The following is an 18,359-nucleotide window of genomic DNA, read 5'->3' on the forward strand; positions in this document are numbered from 1 at the left end:
GTAGATGTTCCCTCCTCCGGAGCTGTATGAATCCTGCATCAGTGTGGTGGTGTGGAGTAGTCTCCTTGGTCCTCTCTGCCGGCTGTCCAATCGGCAGACGGTAAGCTCTTGCCTCTCCTTGCAGGACAGTACCACTGTGCACCGCAACTCTTGCAGCTACCAAGGCTTGTAGTCTCCTGCTGCAAAGTATCTTCAGGCTCCCAGTAGCCTTGGCCCCCAGCACTCCTTCCTGCAAAGCACAGTCTCCTGCCTGCTGCTCTTACGATGTGGGACTCCTCTTCAGGTGTGCTGAGTGGGCCTCATTGAGTTTTGTGCCTGCTTCCTGTGGGTTGCCTGTTGGGGCTGCTTCCTCTTTTTGTGACTCCAGTTGCTGAGGGTCACCCCAGATTCCCCTCCTCGGGTCGAGTCCCCTGGACCTTGCTGGTCCACTTTAGCCTTGCAAACCTTCTTCTCCGTTTCTTGCATTTGCCAAGGCTTGCTGGTGGTTTTCCAGCACTACTGACCAAATGCATCTCGACCACCGATGTGGGACATCACTTGCATTACTGCGAGGACTTCTCTTCATCTGCGGTGCTGCACTGCTGTCCTTCTTTGTCCACTGTTGTCCTGGTCTGACATCCACAGGAGGGTGGGTAGTGGCTGCTGCCACAACCGGACACTCCACCACAAACTGGACTTGGTCCCCTCCCTTTTCAGGTCCGCTTCTGTCTAGATCCACCTTTGGGTTCTTCTAGACTTGGTTGGGTTTTGCATAATCGTTTTCAAAAGTCCTCCAGTTGGTTTTGGGGAAACCCAGCTACTTACCTCTCCTCTCCAGGTCACTGGGGGTCACTCTGGTACTCACCCCCTGGGGTTCGTAGTACCTCCATCTCCCTTCTACTGATTCTACTTCCTTGGGTGCGGGACTGCCTTTCATATTCCACTTTTTTAGTATACGGTTTGGCGCTCCCATAGGGCCCTCACTTTTTACCTATACTCTTAACAATGCTTATTGCTTTCTATGCTCTTTACTGGTTGCTAATGTGTGTGTAATAGTGTGATTACTTATCTCCAGTTGGGGGATTGCCTATTCAGTATTTTGTTGTTTGTGTTACTATAATAAAGTACCTTTTATGTTTGTTATACTTTGTGATTTTCATGTGTTGATGGTGCTGTGTGATTATAGTGGTATTTGCAAAGCTTTGCCTGTCTCCTAGCGAAGTCTTCACTGCTCATCCACTGTTACCTCTTAAAGGGACCAGTATGCTAGTTGTGGGGTGTAGAGATAACCAAGATAACCACATGTAAAGGAGAAAGCACAATCACTCTGGTCCTTTTTTAGGAGGATCTAAGCACACTGACAACAGGCAAAAAGTGTTGGTAACCATGCCAGAAAGAGTGACTTTCCTACAATTGTGTAGTACTATAATAGATAGGCTATAAAACCTATGGTCCAATGCCAATCTACGTTTTTTTGTTGTTGTTTTTTTGTTGTTGTTTTTTTGTTGTTGTTTTTTTGTTGTTGTTTTTTTGTTGTTGTTTTTTTGTTGTTGTTTTTTTGTTGTTGTTTTTTTGTTGTTGTTTTTTTGTTGTTGTTTTTTTGTTGTTGTTTTTTTGTTGTTGTTTTTTTGTTGTTGTTTTTTTTTAAACCACAAACTCAGCCAACAGCACCCTGTAGAACACTTATGTTAGAGGCTGATTCCCTTAGATTTTGTACTGCACTTTCTGTAACGGGAGTATCCTTGAGCTCTGCTCAAATTACCTTTTTCGCTCATATTTTACAAAGGACTTTACTTACAACTATCATTACGTTTTTCGTGGATTCTGCCTACACACCATGTTCAACTCGCCAAAAAAGGACTTTTCCGTTTATGTGGCACCTGTGGGAAGAAGCTCCATTTGGATGACCCACATAATGAATGCACATATTGCCTCCATCCAGACCATAAGGTGAAAGACTGTAAAATCTGTTGCACCTTTTCTCAGAAGATTCTTAAAGCCAGGGAAGGTTGACTTTTTCTGTGGCTACAGAAGCTAAAAACCAAAGAGTGCCCTTTATTTGGGGAGGATAGTAATCAGTCTTCACAGACTTATCTTCCCTCAAAAGACTTAAAACTAAGGAGAAAATCGCCTGAGAACCGCCTACAAAGGACATAAAAAAAATCCAAACATACCACTTCTGGGCACGTGAAGAGACATCAGGACCTTCCTTCCTCTTCCAGAAAGTGAAATTTTTACTCAGAAAAAGTCCACTTCGAGCCTACCACTCCATCCCTGAAAGAAGGACTTCCTAACTGTGAATCATAGTCTGTGCAGTTGACGACAAAAGGCAAGAAAAAAACATTAGGCTCAACAGATGTACTTTTTTCCACCGTCAAAACTGTTTACCGACGAAAGTGTCTACAGTAACATCGACGCCGTGAACATTGACCTTAACTACATTATTGTCTCCTATGATAGTGCCCTCATCACCGCTGTCATAGATGAGTTATCACAACGAGGATACTGAAACACCAGTCCGTGAACAATACATCGATTAACACCTCCTCAACTTACCGTTGACAAAGATACTGTTGACGAGACAGTCCTCAACTGCTGCTTAACTGTCGCCTTCAGTGATACGCTCGGGGACCATGGACTTGTCTTCGATGATATTCGACGATGCGCTCGTCGACTATGATCATGGCACCCCCATTGACAATTACACCACCAATGATACCGTTGACTATGCCACCGACGGCAACCTTACTGTCTGAAGAGAACAACGGTTAATTAAACAGTCAGTTGGGAGCAAAAACACCTAAAAGGTGACATTTCCCCTATTATCGTTGATCCCCTGTAAGGGTTAAATCGTCTCCAGCCACAGCTGTGCCAATTCACACCTCCATGAGATAAGGTGTTGCCCTATCGGCCTTCGCACCTCTTAGGAGAGGATGAAGGCTGCAAGGATGTAAGGCCTTTTGGAGTAGCTAGTACTCATCCCACATTTACTTCTGATTTCCACCATCTGCTCCTGTTACTCCTATGCCACAAGCACCAAGGGCAATACAGTTGTTGCAAACTCGTACACCATTACCACAACCATCTTGATTGCTTGAGACACCTGCTGCCCCTCTACCAGAATTGTCAGTTATTTTAGCTAACCCCTCTCCTGATGATGCTTAGTCTACTAACAAAGGCAGAGAAGGAGGAGAAATACGAGATGCTACCTTGGAACAAAATGAGTGGGACTGTCTCATCCCCACCAGTGGCAGCACCAGTAGATTCTAAACAAGAGGACATTCGTGGCTTCTATTTAAAAAATAAATAAATACATGTAGAGGCTGTAGGAAAGTACCATCTTTCTGGCATAGTTACTCTTAATTTTTGCCTGATGTCAATGTGTTTAGACTGTAGTTCACTGGCATCCTGCTAACCAGGACCCCATTGACTTTACTCTCTCCCCTAAATATGTTTGCTGATTAACTTTTTACATCCACCATTGGCAACGCGGGTGCACCTATGTAAGTCCCTAGTAAATGGTACCTAGGTACTCGGGCAGTGCTACACTGGGGTTCCCCCATGAGCTGCAGCATGTATTGTGCCTCCCATGGGAGCCCATGCAAACTGTGTCTGCAGGACTGGCATAGCAGCCTGCGTGAAATGATTCATGCACCCTTTCACCCCTAATCTGGTCACTGCACTTAGACGCTATAAGTCACTTCTCTGGTAGGCCCTTCAGCCTAAAGGCAGGGAGCATGTCCATAAGTGTGAGGGTACCCCTGCATGAGCAGGGTGCCCTTACAGACCCAAGCCCGATTCCTTGATGCTGTGAGTGTGGGGAAGCCATCTTAATGTATGTGGTGGACACTAGTCAACACAAGTGGTCTAACTACATAATTGCTTCTCCAAACCTAGGCATGTTTGGTATTAAACGTGTTGGAATCGGTCAGTTATTGGGTATATGGGAACATCCGAAGGCTGATTCAGATACTGGGTGGAGTCTGTCTCTCCAGTGGCATTCACCGGGTGAACCTTGACTGGGGCTCACATCTTGAGGTGCAGCCCTCAGTCGCAATTTACTACTCTCCTGCCCCTCCTTCCTGAGGCCCTAGCATTTGCCCACTCCACCCCAGTAGGATTACAACACATTAAATTGTAGTTGGCTACCTTAGACACGTATAGGATCCCCCTTTGAACGGACCATAGTTGGATTGTTAACAGTTACAGTTGTTAGATCATAAAAACGTGATGAACAGGTATTTAATAACTTTCACAGACTCTGGGTTATGTTGATAGAGACACATTTTATAGACTAAGATTAACACAATGAACCCCACTACAGGCTGAGGTGTTATTAGTACTGATATACTGTACTGGATGTTTTTGTGGGTTTTCTTATTTTTTCTTATTGTGTTTTACATGGCAGGATATATACCATTTATTTCCTAGATCTATCTGCAAGTTATCAAAGTGTTATAACTGTCTATACAAAAGCCAATAAAAATATATTCGAGAAAAAAAACATGTTGGAATTGTGCATCTACACCAATTCCAGTGTTAGTTGCATGATACCATATACTGTGGGGTTTCATTAGCGGATCCCCTTCCCCCTCCCTCGTTCTGTCTGTGCGGCCCTCTGGGGTCTAGCTACCAGCCCACGCTGCTGCTGCCCCCAGACACTGTTCAGCTCTCTTGCTGGTAAGCCAGGTTCAGGTTGGAGAAGCAGAACAAAGAATTTCCTGTAACTGTGAGGTGTGACCACTTCTCCCTGTATATTAGGTGTCTAAGGGGTGGGGTGGCCTCTGAGCGCCCCCAGACTGTTTTGAAGGGCGCATTTAGTGCCCGTCTTGCACAATCCAGTTTTCACCAGTTCAGGATCCCTTCGTTCATGCTCTGGCGTGAAACTACACAAAGGACAGCGGACTTACCACCCCTTGTCCAGCTCTTCACCAAGGAAGGTAGATGACTTCCCTGACCCCCTTTCATAGGTGGGTCACTTCAGAGAGTGACCAACTCCCTTTTAGGATTACTTAAGGGCTACCCGTGAGTGGTCCTCCGATTAGTTGAGGAATACTCTCCCTGGAACTCTCTGCAAGACATCTTCTGCTCCTGACCTCTGGAACTGCTGCTGGTCTGCTTTGGAAACGAAACACGTTTGCCCCTGGTGGGAAGGCTCCCATCGCAACATTGTTTCTCCAGATCCTGCAAGAATGATTCCACATCCATGGATGTGCATCCTCCAGGGTCACAAGGACTCTGTTTGCATCTGGAAACACAAAGGAATCTTCCTTGGAGTGAGAGTCACTTCCCTGGTTCGGCAGGCACCTTAAGACAAGGCCAACCGGTTGGTGGGGTCTGCTGTCCGGGAGCATCTGAAGATCCTGCTTCACAGGTGGTAAGTCTGTCGCCTCCTTCACAGGTGGTGAGTCTGTTTTCTCCTCTGGGTCCTGCTTGTCTTCTAGCCATCTTGGGAGACTGTAGGAAGTTGGCTCTGTATGCACTATTTCAAAGTAAGGAATAGTATGCACAGAGTCCAAGGGTTCCCCTTAGAGGTAAGATAGTGGCAAAAAGAGATAATACTAATGCTCTATTTTGTGGTAGTGTGGTCGAGCAGTAGGCTTATCGAAGGAGTAGTGTTAAGCATTTGTTGTACATACACACAGGCAATAAATGAGGAACACACACTCCGAGACAAATCCAGCCAATAGGTTTTGTTATAGAAAAATATCTTTTCTTAGTTTATTTTAAGAACCACAGGTTCAATTTCTACATGTAATATCTCATTTGAAAGGTATTGCAGGTAAGTACTTTAGGAACTTTGAATCATTACATTAGCATTTATACTTTTTACATAAAACACAAATAGCTGATTTAAAAGTGGACACTTAGTGCAATTTTCACAGTTCCTGGTGGAGGTAAAGTATTGTTAGTTTTAACAGGTAAGTAAGTCACTTGCAGGTTTCAGTTTTTGGTCCAAGGGAGCCCACCGTTGGGGGTTCAGAGCAACCCCAAAGTTACCACACCAGCAGCTCAGGGCCGGTCAGGTGCAGAGGTCAAAGAGGTGCCCAAAACACATAGGCTTCAATGGAGAGAAGGGGGTGCCCCGATTCCAGTCTGCCAGCAGGTAAGTACCCGCGTCTTCGGAGGGCAGACCAGGGGGGTTTTGTAGGGCACCGGGGGGGACACGAGTCAGCACAAAAAGTACACCCTCAGCAGCGCGGGGGCGGCCGGGTGCAGTGTGTAAACACGCGTCGGGTTTCCAATAGTTTCCTATGGGAGACCAAGGGGTCTCTTCAGCGATGCAGGCAAGGGGGGGGGGGCTCCTCGGGGTAGCCACCACCTGGGCAAGGGAGAGGGCCTCCTGGGGGTCACTCCTGCACAGGAGTTCCGTTCCTTCAGGTGCTAGGGGCTGCGGGTGCAGGGTCTTTTCCAGCCGTCGGGGAATAGAGTTCAAGCAGTCGTGGTCAAGGGGAGCCTCGGGATTCCCTCTGCTGGCGTCGCTGTGGGGGCTCAGGGGGGACAACTTTGCTTACTCAGTCTTGGAGTCGCCGGAGGGTCCTTCCTGAGGTGTTGGTTCTCCACCAGTCGAGTCGGGGTCGCTGGGTGCAGTGTTGCAAGTCTCACGCTTCTTGCGGGGAGTTGCAGGGGTCTTTAAATCTGCTCCTCTGTAACAAAGTTGCAGTTCTTTTGGAGCAGTGCCGCTGTCCTCGGGAGTTTCTTGTCTTTCGTGAAGCAGGGCAGTCCTCAGAGGATTCAGAGGTCGCTGGTCCCTTGGAAAGCGTCGCTGAAGCAGGTTTCTTTGGAAGGCAGGAGACAGGCCGGTAAGTCTGGGGCCAAAGCAGTTGGTGTCTTCTGTTCTTCCTCTGCAGGGGTTTTTCAGCTCAGCAGTCCTCTTCTTGTAGTTTCAGGAATCTGTTTTCCTAGGTTCAGGGAAGCCCTTAAATACTAAATTTAAGGGCGTGTTTAGGTCTGGGGCGTTAGTAGCCAATGGCTACTAGCCCTGAGTGTGAGTACACCCTCTTTGTGCCTCCTCCCAAGGGGAGGGGGGCACATCCCTAATCCTATTGGGGGAATCCTCCATCTGCAAGAGGGGCTGTCCTGACTGGCCAGTGACTCCTCCTTGTTGTTCTCATTATTTTCTCCGGCCTTGCTGCCAAAAGTGGGGGCCGTGGCCGGAGGGGGCGGGCAACTCCACTAGCTGGAGTGTCCTGCGGTGCTGGAACAAAGGGGTGAGCCTTTGAGGCTCACGGCCAGGTGTGACAGCTCCTGCCAGGGGGAGGTGTTAGCATCTCCACCCAGTGCAGGCTTTGTTTCTGGCCTCAGAGTGACAAAGGTACTCTCCCCATGGGGCCAGCAACATGTCTCTAGTGTGGCAGGCTGCTGGAACCAGTCAGCCTACACAGATAGTTGGTTAAGGTTTCAGGGGGCACCTCTAAGGTGCCCTCTGGGGTGTATTTCACGATAAAATGTACACTGGCATCAGTGTGCATTTATTGTGCTGAGAAGTTTGAGACCAAACTTCCCAGTTTTCAGTGTAGCCATTATGGTGCTGTGGAGTTCGTGTTTGACAGACTCCCAGGCCATATACTCTTACGGCTACCCTGCACTTACAATGTCTAAGGTTTGGCTTAGACACTGTAGGGGCACAGTGCTCATGCACTGGTGCCCTCACCTATGGTATAGTGCACCCTGCCTTAGGGCTGTAAGGCCTGCTAGAGGGGTGTCTTACCTATACTGCATAGGCAGTGATAGGCTGGCATGGCACCCTGAGGGGAGTGCCATGTCGACTTACTCATTTTGTTCTCACTAGCACACACAAGCTGGCAAGCAGTGTGTCTGTGCTGAGTGAGGGGTCCCCAGGGTGGCATAAGACATGCTGCAGCCCTAAGAGACCTTCCCTGGCATCAGGGCCCTTGGTACCAGAGGTACCAGTTTCAAGGGACTTACCTGGATGCCAGGGTGTGGAATCAAAAGTACAGGTTAGGGAAAGAACACTGGTGCTGGGGCCTGGTTAGCAGGCCTCAGCACACTTTCAATTCAAAACATAGCATCAGCAAAGGCAAAAAGTCAGGGGGTAACCATACCAAGGAGGCATTTCCTTACAGAGACTGTGGGCCTCTGCTCATGCCGCTGGACTGGAACCCCTGTGCACAGCGTCTGTTGAACTTGCCAAGGCTTGTTGACTCTTCCTTCAGGAGATCTTCAGACACCATGAAGCCCTGACCTTGAGCACTCTGCAATCCAAAGATCAGCCCTTGTCCTGCAGCTCCTGCGACATTGGATTGTTTTGTCTTCCCTGTGAGGCCTCCTTGTGACTCCCTGTGTCTGTTGCTTGTGGATCACTTGTGGGGGCTTCACTGACTTCTGCTGGCCTTCTTGCGTGCTGAAGGCTAGTCCCGACTCCCTCTCTTGGGTAGTCTCCCCTGGACCTTGCTGGCCCCCAAAACTTTTCAAACTCTTCTGTAGCTCCTGTTTCCATTTCCCAGTGCTTGTTGGTGACTTGGCTGCTCACTGATCCTCCTGCAATCTGGCGACTTTCGAGGGACAGCTCTTATGTGACTTCTGGGATCTTCTGCAGCTCCTGGACCCCACAGCTGGACTTCTTCTTCGACCTGCATGAATTTCACCTTCAGGAAGGCGGGCATTGCCACTTGCACAACCTGGGCACCTTCAATGGTGCTGGACTCTGAGGCACCGATTGTGACAGCAGCTGGACAAACTGAGGCACCGATTGACTTCAGAGACAAACCCTTCTCACCTCTGCATCTCTGGGTCTTTGGTGTAGGTACTCCTGTCTTCTGGGTATCCTCGGTTAGAGGCACTCTCCATCCATCCTCTTGTCTGCTGAGTTCCTCTGAATCCACTGGGAAGGGTCCTGAATTTCACAAACTCCAACCACTAATCTCTGTTGGCCTGTGGGCCAACTGCGTGGGTAACAACCTTGTTGGGGGACACTTCCTGTACTTACTTCTGGTGTTTCTATCTGCCCATAGCTAACTACCACACTTACCCGGGTTGGGGGTCACTATTTGACATTCTACTTTAGTATGTGATTTGGCTTTCCCCTAGGGCCCTATGTATTTTTACGCTATTTCTGATAGTTATTTTGTGTATATATTGTGTGTAGATATCTCCAAAAGGAGATATACCAATGCTAGTTTAGTAGTGCTATAATAAAGTATATTTTAATTTTGCAACACTTGTGTGGTTCTTTCTTGTGAGTTAGTGTCTGACTAATGTATTATTGCAAGTGCTTTCCATTCCTCCTTCTTTAGCTTCAGCTGCTCCCCTCAGCTACTCCTAGAGATCTTTTGCTAGCTGAACACCTACTCGCTATTACTAAGGGTTTCCTGGACTCAGTATTGGGTGCTACACCATAGATGTACACCACAAACTGAGCCAGCCTCCTGCACCCTCTTCCTCAGACTTGAGAGAAAACCCGACACCTGTAGGAACTGCTGCACCAGTCACCCCTGATTGCATCTGAGATGGATCACTGGTGCCAATGACTCTCCCTGGCTCCTAAGAGCTAGCCTCCACCTGGGTCCACCCCTGCCAGACTCACTGATGATGCCTGCAGCCTCGTCACGCTGGACTCCCGGACCGTGAGTGCTCCCCGACGAGATAACCTGACACCTAAAGACACCACAGCCTCCGTCGTCCCTGGGCACAGAAGAAGAGGACCAAAGGTGCACCCACATCCCCGAGCACTCCACGTCTGCTACCTAACTGTTTGTTGTCCCTGACTGGCTTCTTTGCCATGGCAGCAGCCTGTTTGTCACGTGGTCCAACTCCCATAGAGAACCACTGGGCACCCAACGCCTTACTGCACCCCTGCACCTGGCCGCCCCAGTGCCTCCTGGTGTGAGCAGTTTGTGTGGTTCTGATCAGTTCCCAGTACTTACTTTGCTCCCTGAGCTGGACCTCGTTAGTCATTGTTAACCCTTTGTTTGCTGAACATTGTTTTTCCCCTGTAGGATAACATTGAGAGAACTGCACTAAGAGTTGATTTCTGAAACTGCAAAGAATGTATGCTTAAAAGTCTACTTACCTGATTACGAAGTTCTTGGGTTTCAAACATATATAAAAATAACTATTTTTCTAAATTGGTCTCAGATTCATTCTTTGAGTGTTTCTCATGTTTCTCATGTACTGCCTTGGTGAGTACAGCAAATGATTAGAACTACCTTCTAAGCCTAACGTATCACCCACACTTTCATGAAATAGAGCATTAGCCCTATCTACTTCTGCCTCTGCAAAACCAGTTGGAGGTCCGCTGGAACTCTACAAGGTGTACTTCAGTTTAATGTAGTATATAGAGCTAGCTTCCTACAATTAGGGAACATGCAACTGTAGACATCTGCAGCAGTATCTCCACCCCAGAAGGGACCAGCTTCTTCAGGATTCTTTGGCATTTATTTTCCTGCTAGTTTTCTTTTGTGGTCTTATTTTTTTATAGTGTAGCACTCCTAGACATTGATGTTGATAGTTGCTACTTTTTGTGCCATACTGTGTATAAACCTTTAAATTGTACTGCCTCCTGGAGTAAACTCTGACTGCAACTTCAACACCTTTTGGAGATTCCGGTCAAGACCCATTGGAGTGTAATAGTACATCAATTATAGACTGTATTCAAAGAATATACTGCCCAGTTACAGCTGACTGTTCCATGACCCCAAAAAACTTCCTCACCATCGCTTAACCCATGGATGGATTCATGACATTTTAATTAATCTACACAACTGGGACAACCAAGACGAATGAATGCAGATTTGGGACCTGATTTGGATGTTGGCTGATAGGGTACTCTGTCCCAGTGGAGTACCCTTTCTGCCAATCTGAAAGTCTGCTCACCTGATCTACAGGTGTGCGAACCATCAGTATGTATACAGTGGAGACTACTCTATATCTGCTACCTCCTAGGAATCCCTCCGATTGCCTAAGTGCTGTCAGAGGTTTGGCCATCGTAGCCAGTTTTTTTCTTTTACAGACTCTTGAAACATGCCAGTACGTAAAAGTAAAATCTTTTCATTGACCCACATTCGATGGGACAAGACTTCCATGGTGAAGGTGCCATTGCTTTTTAAAATATTTGCAAAAGTAAAATCCTGCATTGGAATTTAGTTTAAAAAAAAAAAAAGAATGTGTGCCATGCGGCCTGTCGTGTCGACAGAGCAGCAAGGCACTCTTTCATTACATACACATGAACCACCATGATGGCGGTTTCTGGAAATTGAAGTGATATCTGCTGGGCTGGCGGTCATCTCTAAATGTAGTGGGCAGAGTATCCTTGCCATGGCTAGAGTAAAGTACTCTGCCATGGTGATTGTACTAACACTGCCAACATTTAAACCAAGCCTTTAGTAATTAAGATCCATATTTTTACTACGCTGACTGTATTGAAATATCAAGTGCCATTTCTTAATAACGTAGCTACCTTAAAAGTAGCATTTAATACCTTATTTGTGTGTTTTACCTAACAGCTTCATTTTCTTTCTTTTTAGCCATTTTAAAACCATGAATTACAGCACTACAGTAGCTTAAGTACTTTTAAACCTAGTTTGTATTGAGTTTAGTTAAAATGGATAAAGATGTCTGCTTCATGCAACACAGACATTTTGAAGAGGTTTAGCGATTTATTAATCGATCTGAGATCCGCCCATTAATGTAGATGTTCTAGTACTTATGAATTAAAGTGATGGTAAGTAAATTTTCCCTTCTCATCCCTTCATCCCTGTTTGGTTTATCAGTTTTTTTTTTTTTTTTTTTTAAATGAACAGTAAATGATTCTTAAGACCCGAAATCTTTTACATCTGTATAAATGAAGCATTAAAGTCACAGAGGTTGACACATGCCATCTGATCCATTAATGATATCTGTTTTATTTTGCCATTTAGGCAAGTTTTGTAGCGTCTGAAAACAGAACAGATATTGCATTGGATGATCCTAACTTCTGGCAGAAGTGGGCCAAGAAAGCAGATCTCGACATAGATTCTCTTAACAGCAAGGTAAAACAATTGGTACAAATATATCAAGTTAATGTGAATAATGAGTTTTAATGATGGCCTGTAGTTGGCAGTTGCTGATGCATGAATGGATGTCAGGGTGATGGTTATAGAGTTAGGTCTGCATGTGTAGAGTAGCATCGGGGGTGGAATCTCAAATTAAACTGAAATTGGGGCACCTGCAAAGCTTTGCTTCAAACTTCTTGTGGTGTTGTGTAGACTAGATTTCCTTGTAAGAGGTAATGTGGTCTAGTACATTTGCTGTTTTTGAACCTGGTTCCTAATCCTTGCTTTGAAACCTGGGTGAAAAATCTACAGTTCTGGACAAATTACTAGAACTATGTCTCTCAAAGTGTAACTAAATGTAAAAACGTACTTATGTGCAGTTATCAAGTGTGTAATTATTTGTGTACAAAGAAATGCAGATAAAAAAAATAATTCAGCTGATAATTTGTTTTAGCCATTTTATATGGTTTGATGTTGGAAATATCAAATGATTTTTCTAGACTCTCGATTTTCAGCTGTGAACTTAGCCGTCATTCACAATGTCTTATGGTGGCTAGCATTTGTGGTCATTAGTGCCCCTCAAACAATTGAGAACAATTTGTAAATTTGTGCTTTCTCCTTTTTTTCTCAGCTGGAACAGTTATTTGCAGACACATTGTAGGAAGCTGGCCTGGTGTGTGGTGGGTACCCAAGGTACTTAAACCTTGTATCAGGTCCAGGTATCCCCTCTTAGGGAAGTTTAGGCAGTGTCTAGAAGCCAGGGTCTCTATAGGTAGCTGTGGGTGAGCAGCCAATGCTTATCTAGGAGACATTCAGAGCTTATGCATTACCACTGTAGTCACACAGCACTTGCACACATGAAGGAAACACTAAAGGTACTTTATTTTTGGAATACAATACCACAAAATACTAGAAGGGCAATCCTCCAATTGGAGGTAATACACTACATATATGCACTAATAAACGGTAATGGGCATAGAAAAGGTTAGAAAACAGTACCAATAGTGACCCTAGGGGGAGCCCAAACCATATACTAATAAAAATGGAATGTGAACACAGGGTCTCCACCTAGGTAAGTGAAATGTGTAGAGGTGAGCTGGGGGTACTAGAAAACCAGAGGTAACGCAGTACCCCACTGCGATCAGGAAGGCAGGAGTAAATCACTGGAATTTCCTCAAACCACCCAAAAGGAAAAAAAGATACCCAGACAAGACTGCAAGAAACCAGAGGTGGATTCCTGAAGAAGACGACCCCGTTGGGCTGCAGCATGTATTTTGTCACCCATGGGAACCCATGCAAACTGTGACTGCAGGCCGGCCATTGCAGCTTGCGTGAAAGGGTACAGGTACCCATTCACTGCCAAACATGACAACTGCACTAAGACGTTATAAGTCACCCCTCTAGTAAGCTCTTCAGCCCAAGGGTTCCCCCTACATGAGCAGGGTACCCCTACAGACTCCAGGCCAATGCCTGGACTCTAAGTACGTTGAAGTTGTAGGAAAGTACCCCCTTTTTGGATTGGTTACTCTAACGTTCGATGGCATGTGTAGCTGCAGATACACATGCTGTGCACATCCCGCCATCTGGTGTTGGGCTCGGAGTGTTACAAGTTGTTTTCCTTCGAAGAAGTCTTTTCGAGTCACGAGACCGAGGGACTCCTCCCATTTCGACTCCATTGCGCATGGGCGTTGACTCTATCTTAGATTGTTTTTTTTCCGCCATCGGGTTCGGACGTGTTCCTTTTCGCTCCGTGTTTCGGGTCGGAAAGTTAGTTAGAATCTCGGAAAAAACGTCTATTGTTTGCGTTCGGTATCGGGTTAGTTACAACAGATCGATACCGAATTTTGAAGAGCGCCGGTGGGACTTCGGGGTTTTTTTTTTTCGATCCCCCGTCGGGGCCTGGTCGGCCCGGCCACTTGTGACTTCAAGGCTGATGGAACGGACCCCATTCCGCTTCTGTCCAAAATGCCATAACAAGTATCCGTATACGGATCAGCATCTGGTCTGTAACTTGTGCTTGTCTCCAGAGCACAAGGAAGATACTTGTGAAGCCTGTCGAGCGTTTCGGTCGAGGAAGACATTAAGAGACCGAAGAGCCAGAAGACTGCAGATGGCATCGACGCCGACAGGACAAGAGCGTTTCGAGGAGGAAGAGGAAGCTTTCTCTATCCACGAGTCGGACTCGGAAGAGCACGAGGCCGAAGAAATGCCGAAAAACGTGAGTAAGACATCGAAACATAAGACTCACGAGAAGTCAACAAAAGCCCAGGGGACGCCACCGCCAAAAGGCCATGGCTTAACCCAAAAATTAGGTGACCGATCCAAGGCACCGAAAAAGGGCACGCGTGTGTCGAAGTCATCCGACTCCGGTCGAGATACCGCCACACAGCAATCTCGGACCGAGACATCGGCTCAGAGAAATTTCGGCACCGAGACACCACCACGCCGAAAATTAAAAAGGTTTCTTCGGAGCCTAAAAAGACGTCCGAAAAAGTTTTGGTTCCGAAACATCCAGCCTCGGAGCCGAAAACAGGTTCCTATACAGAGGAACAAGGATTGTCCTCCCAAATGCAAAAGCATAGATTCGGAGAGGAACTTGAAGCAGTAGAGCCAGACTATACTCAAAGAAGGCTCCACATTCAAGAAGAAACAGGGAAGATAACAACTCTTTCCCCCAATTAAAATAAAAAGAAGACTTGCCTTTCAAGAAAAGGACAAGCAGCCACAGGCAAAGGTAGCAAGGAAAACAACTCCACCACCGTCAGTGCACACATCACCGGTAGCAACTCCTCCACTGATGCACTCCCCGACTCATACTACAATGAGTCAAGATGATCCCGATGCATGGGACCTTTACGATGCTCCAGTATCGGACAACAGCCCAGACTCGTACCCTGCCAGGCCATCCCCAACTGAGGACAGTACATCTTACACACAGGTGGTCGCAAGGGCAGCTGCTTTCCATAACGTCACCTTGCATTCCGAACCAATTGAGGATGACTTTTTGTTTAACACGCTATCCTCCACTCATAGCCAATACCAAAGCCTACCTATGCTCCCAGGAATGCTAAAACATTCAAAACAAATCTTTCAGGATCCTGTTAAAGGCCGAGCCATAACTCCAAGGGTGGAGAAAAAGTACAAGCCACCGCCAACAGATCCAGTTTATATTACAACGCAGTTAACACCAGACTCAGTAGTTGTCGGGGCAGCTTGTAAGAGAGCTAACTCTCATACCTCTGGGGACGCTCCACCTCCAGACAAGGAGAGTCGCAAATTTGATGCTGCGGGCAAAAGGGTTGCAGCACAAGCAGCAAACCAATGACGCATTGCCAATTCACAAGCACTTTTGACAAGATACGATAGAGCTCACTGGGATGAGATGCAACATTTCATAGAACACTTACCCAAGGAGTTCCAGAAAAGAGCACAGCAAGTGGTGGAAGAAGGACAAAGTATCTCTAATAATCAGATACGGTCTAAAATGGATGCAGCAGATACGGCTGCAAGGACCGTAAATACTGCAATAACAATAAGAAGGCACGCATGGCTGCGCACGTCCGGGTTCAAGCCGGAAATTCAGCAAGCCGTGCTAAATATGCCATTTAATGAACAGCAGTTGTTTGGGCCGGAAGTCGACACTGCTATTGATAAACTCAAGAAAGACACTGATACAGCAAAAGCCATGGGCGCACTCTACTCCCCGCAGAGCAGAGGCACATTTCCTAAAACACCTTTTAGGGGAGGGTTTCGAGGGCAACCTACAGAAACCACAACATCACAAACAAGGCCCACTTACCAAAGCCAATATCAGCGGGGAGGTTTTCGGGGACAATATAGAGGGGGACATTTCCAGAAAAATAGAGGAAAGTTCCAAAGCCCCAAAACTCCTCAAAATAAGCAGTGACTTACAAGTCACACATCCCCATCACATAACACCTGTGGGAGGGAGACTAAGCCAATTTTACAAACATTGGGAGGAGATAACGGGTACTAGCAATTATCCAGCAAGGTTATTGCATAGAATTTCTCAAATTCCCTCCAACAGTCCCACCGAAAACACACAGTATGTCAAAACAACATATAGATCTTCTAGGATTAGAAGTTCAAGCATTGCTCCAAAAAGAAGCAATAGAATTAGTACCAAAACAAGAATTAAACACAGGAGTTTACTCACTGTATTTTCTAATACCCAAAAAAGACAAGTCTAAGACCTATACTAGATCTCAGAACATTAAATACATACATCAAATCAGACCACTTTCACATGGTTACATTACAAGAAGTAATCCCACTGCTTAAACAACAAGACTACATGACAACACTGTATCTAAAGGATGCATATTTCCATATACCAATACATCCTTCACACAGAAAGTACCCAAGGTTTGTATTCCAAGGGATACATTACCAATTCAAAGTGTTGCCATTCGGAATAACAACTGCGCCAAGAGTTTTTACAAAATGTCTGGCAGTAGTAGCTGCACATATCAGAAGGCAGCAAATACATGTGTTCCCGTACCTAGACGATTGGTTAATCAAAACCAACACGCAAATACAGTGTTCACAACACACAAAGTATGTCATAGAAACCCTCCACAAACTAGGTTTCTCAATCAACTACACAAAGTCTCACCTTCTGCCATGTCAAACACAGCAATACCTAGGGGCAACAATCAACACAGTAAAAGGGATTGCCACTCCAAGTCCACAAAGAGTCCAAACATTTCACTATGTAATACAAGCCATGTATCCAAAACAAAAGATACAGGTCAAAATGGTAATGAAACTGCTAGGCATGATGTCTTCATGCATAGCCATTGTCCCAAATGCAAGGCTTCACATGTGGCCCTTACAACAGTGCCTAGCATCCCAATGGTCACAAACACAGGGTCAACTTCTAGATCTAGTGTTGATAGACCGCCAAACATACATCTCGCTTCAATGGTGGAACAGTATAAATTTAAACCAAGGGCGGCCTTTTCAAGACCCAGTGCCACAATACGTGATAACGACAGATGCATCCATGACAGGGTGGGGAGCACACCTCAATCAGCACAGCTTCCAAGGACAATGGGACATAAAGCAAAGACAGTTTCATATAAATCACTTAGAACTGTTAGTGGTATTTCTAGCGCTGAAAGCAGTTCAACCCATAATAACCCACAAATACATTCTTGTCAAAACAGACAACATGACAACAATGTATTACCTAAACAAACAGGGAGGGACACACTCGACACAGTTGTGTCTCCTTACACAAAAAATATGGCATTGGGCGATACACAATCACATTCGCCTAATAGCACAATTTATTCCAGGGATTCAGAATCAGTTAGCAGACAATCTCTCCCGGGATCACCAACAGATCCACGAATGGGAAATTCACCCCCAAATACTGAACACTTACTTCCGAATTTGGGGAACACCACAAATAGATCTATTTGCAACAAAGGAAAACTCAAATTGCCAAAACTTTGCATCCAGGTACCCACAACATCAGTCTCAGGGCAATGCGCTATGGATGAACTGGTCAGGGATATTTGCGTACGCTTTTCCCCCTCTCCCACTCCTTCCATATCTAGTAAACAAGTTGAGTTAAAACAAACTCAAACTCATACTAATAGCACCAACATGGGCAAGACAACCTTGGTACACAACACTACTAGACCTTTCAGTAGTACCTCATGTCAAACTACCAAACAGACCAGATCTGTTAACACAACACAAACAACAGATCAGACATCCAAATCCAGCATCGCTGAATCTAGCAATTTGGCTCCTGAAATCCTAGAATTCTGGCACTTAGACCTCACACAGGAATGTATGGAGGTCATAAGACAAGCTAGGAAACCTACCACTAGACACTGCTATGCAAATAAGTGGAAAAGATTTGTTTATTACTGCCATAATAATCAAATTCAACCCTTACACGCATCTGCAAAAGATATATAGTAGGATACTTACTACATTTGCAAAAGTCAAAACTAGCTTTCTCTTCCATAAAAATACATCTTACTGCAATTTCAGCTTACCTGCAAATTACGCACTCAACTTCATTATTTAGGATACCAGTCATAAAAGCATTTATGGAAGGCCTAAAGAGAATTATACCACCAAGAACACCACCAGTTCCTTCATGGAACCTCAACATTGTCTTAACACGACTCATGGGTCCACCTTTTGAGCCCATGAACTCTTGTGAAATGCAATACTTAACGTGGAAAGTTGCATTTTTAATTGCCATCACATCTCTAAGAAGAGTGAGTGAAATTCAAGCATTTACCATTCAAGAACCATTTATTCAAATACACAAAAAGTAGTTCTACGGACAAATCCTAAATTTTTACCAAAAGTAATCTCACCGTTCTACTTGAATCAAACGGT

At 45.6% G+C, this 18,359-nt stretch overlaps 1 protein-coding gene across 6 annotated transcripts in view; it reads left to right on the plus strand.

Moving 5' to 3' along the window:
- Positions 1–18,359, plus strand: part of CHD8 (chromodomain helicase DNA binding protein 8) — a 1,013,809-nt gene that overhangs the window by 352,141 nt on the left and 643,309 nt on the right. For all 6 annotated transcript variants that reach the window (XM_069238270.1, XM_069238269.1, XM_069238274.1 and 3 more), the window contains exon 20: positions 11,859–11,969. In XM_069238270.1, coding sequence (XP_069094371.1) covers positions 11,859–11,969 — 111 coding nt within the window. The remainder of the gene's footprint in view (positions 1–11,858; positions 11,970–18,359) is intronic.

This window comes from Pleurodeles waltl, chromosome 6, assembly GCF_031143425.1.
Source record: "Pleurodeles waltl isolate 20211129_DDA chromosome 6, aPleWal1.hap1.20221129, whole genome shotgun sequence".
NCBI classification, from domain to species: domain Eukaryota; kingdom Metazoa; phylum Chordata; class Amphibia; order Caudata; family Salamandridae; genus Pleurodeles; species Pleurodeles waltl.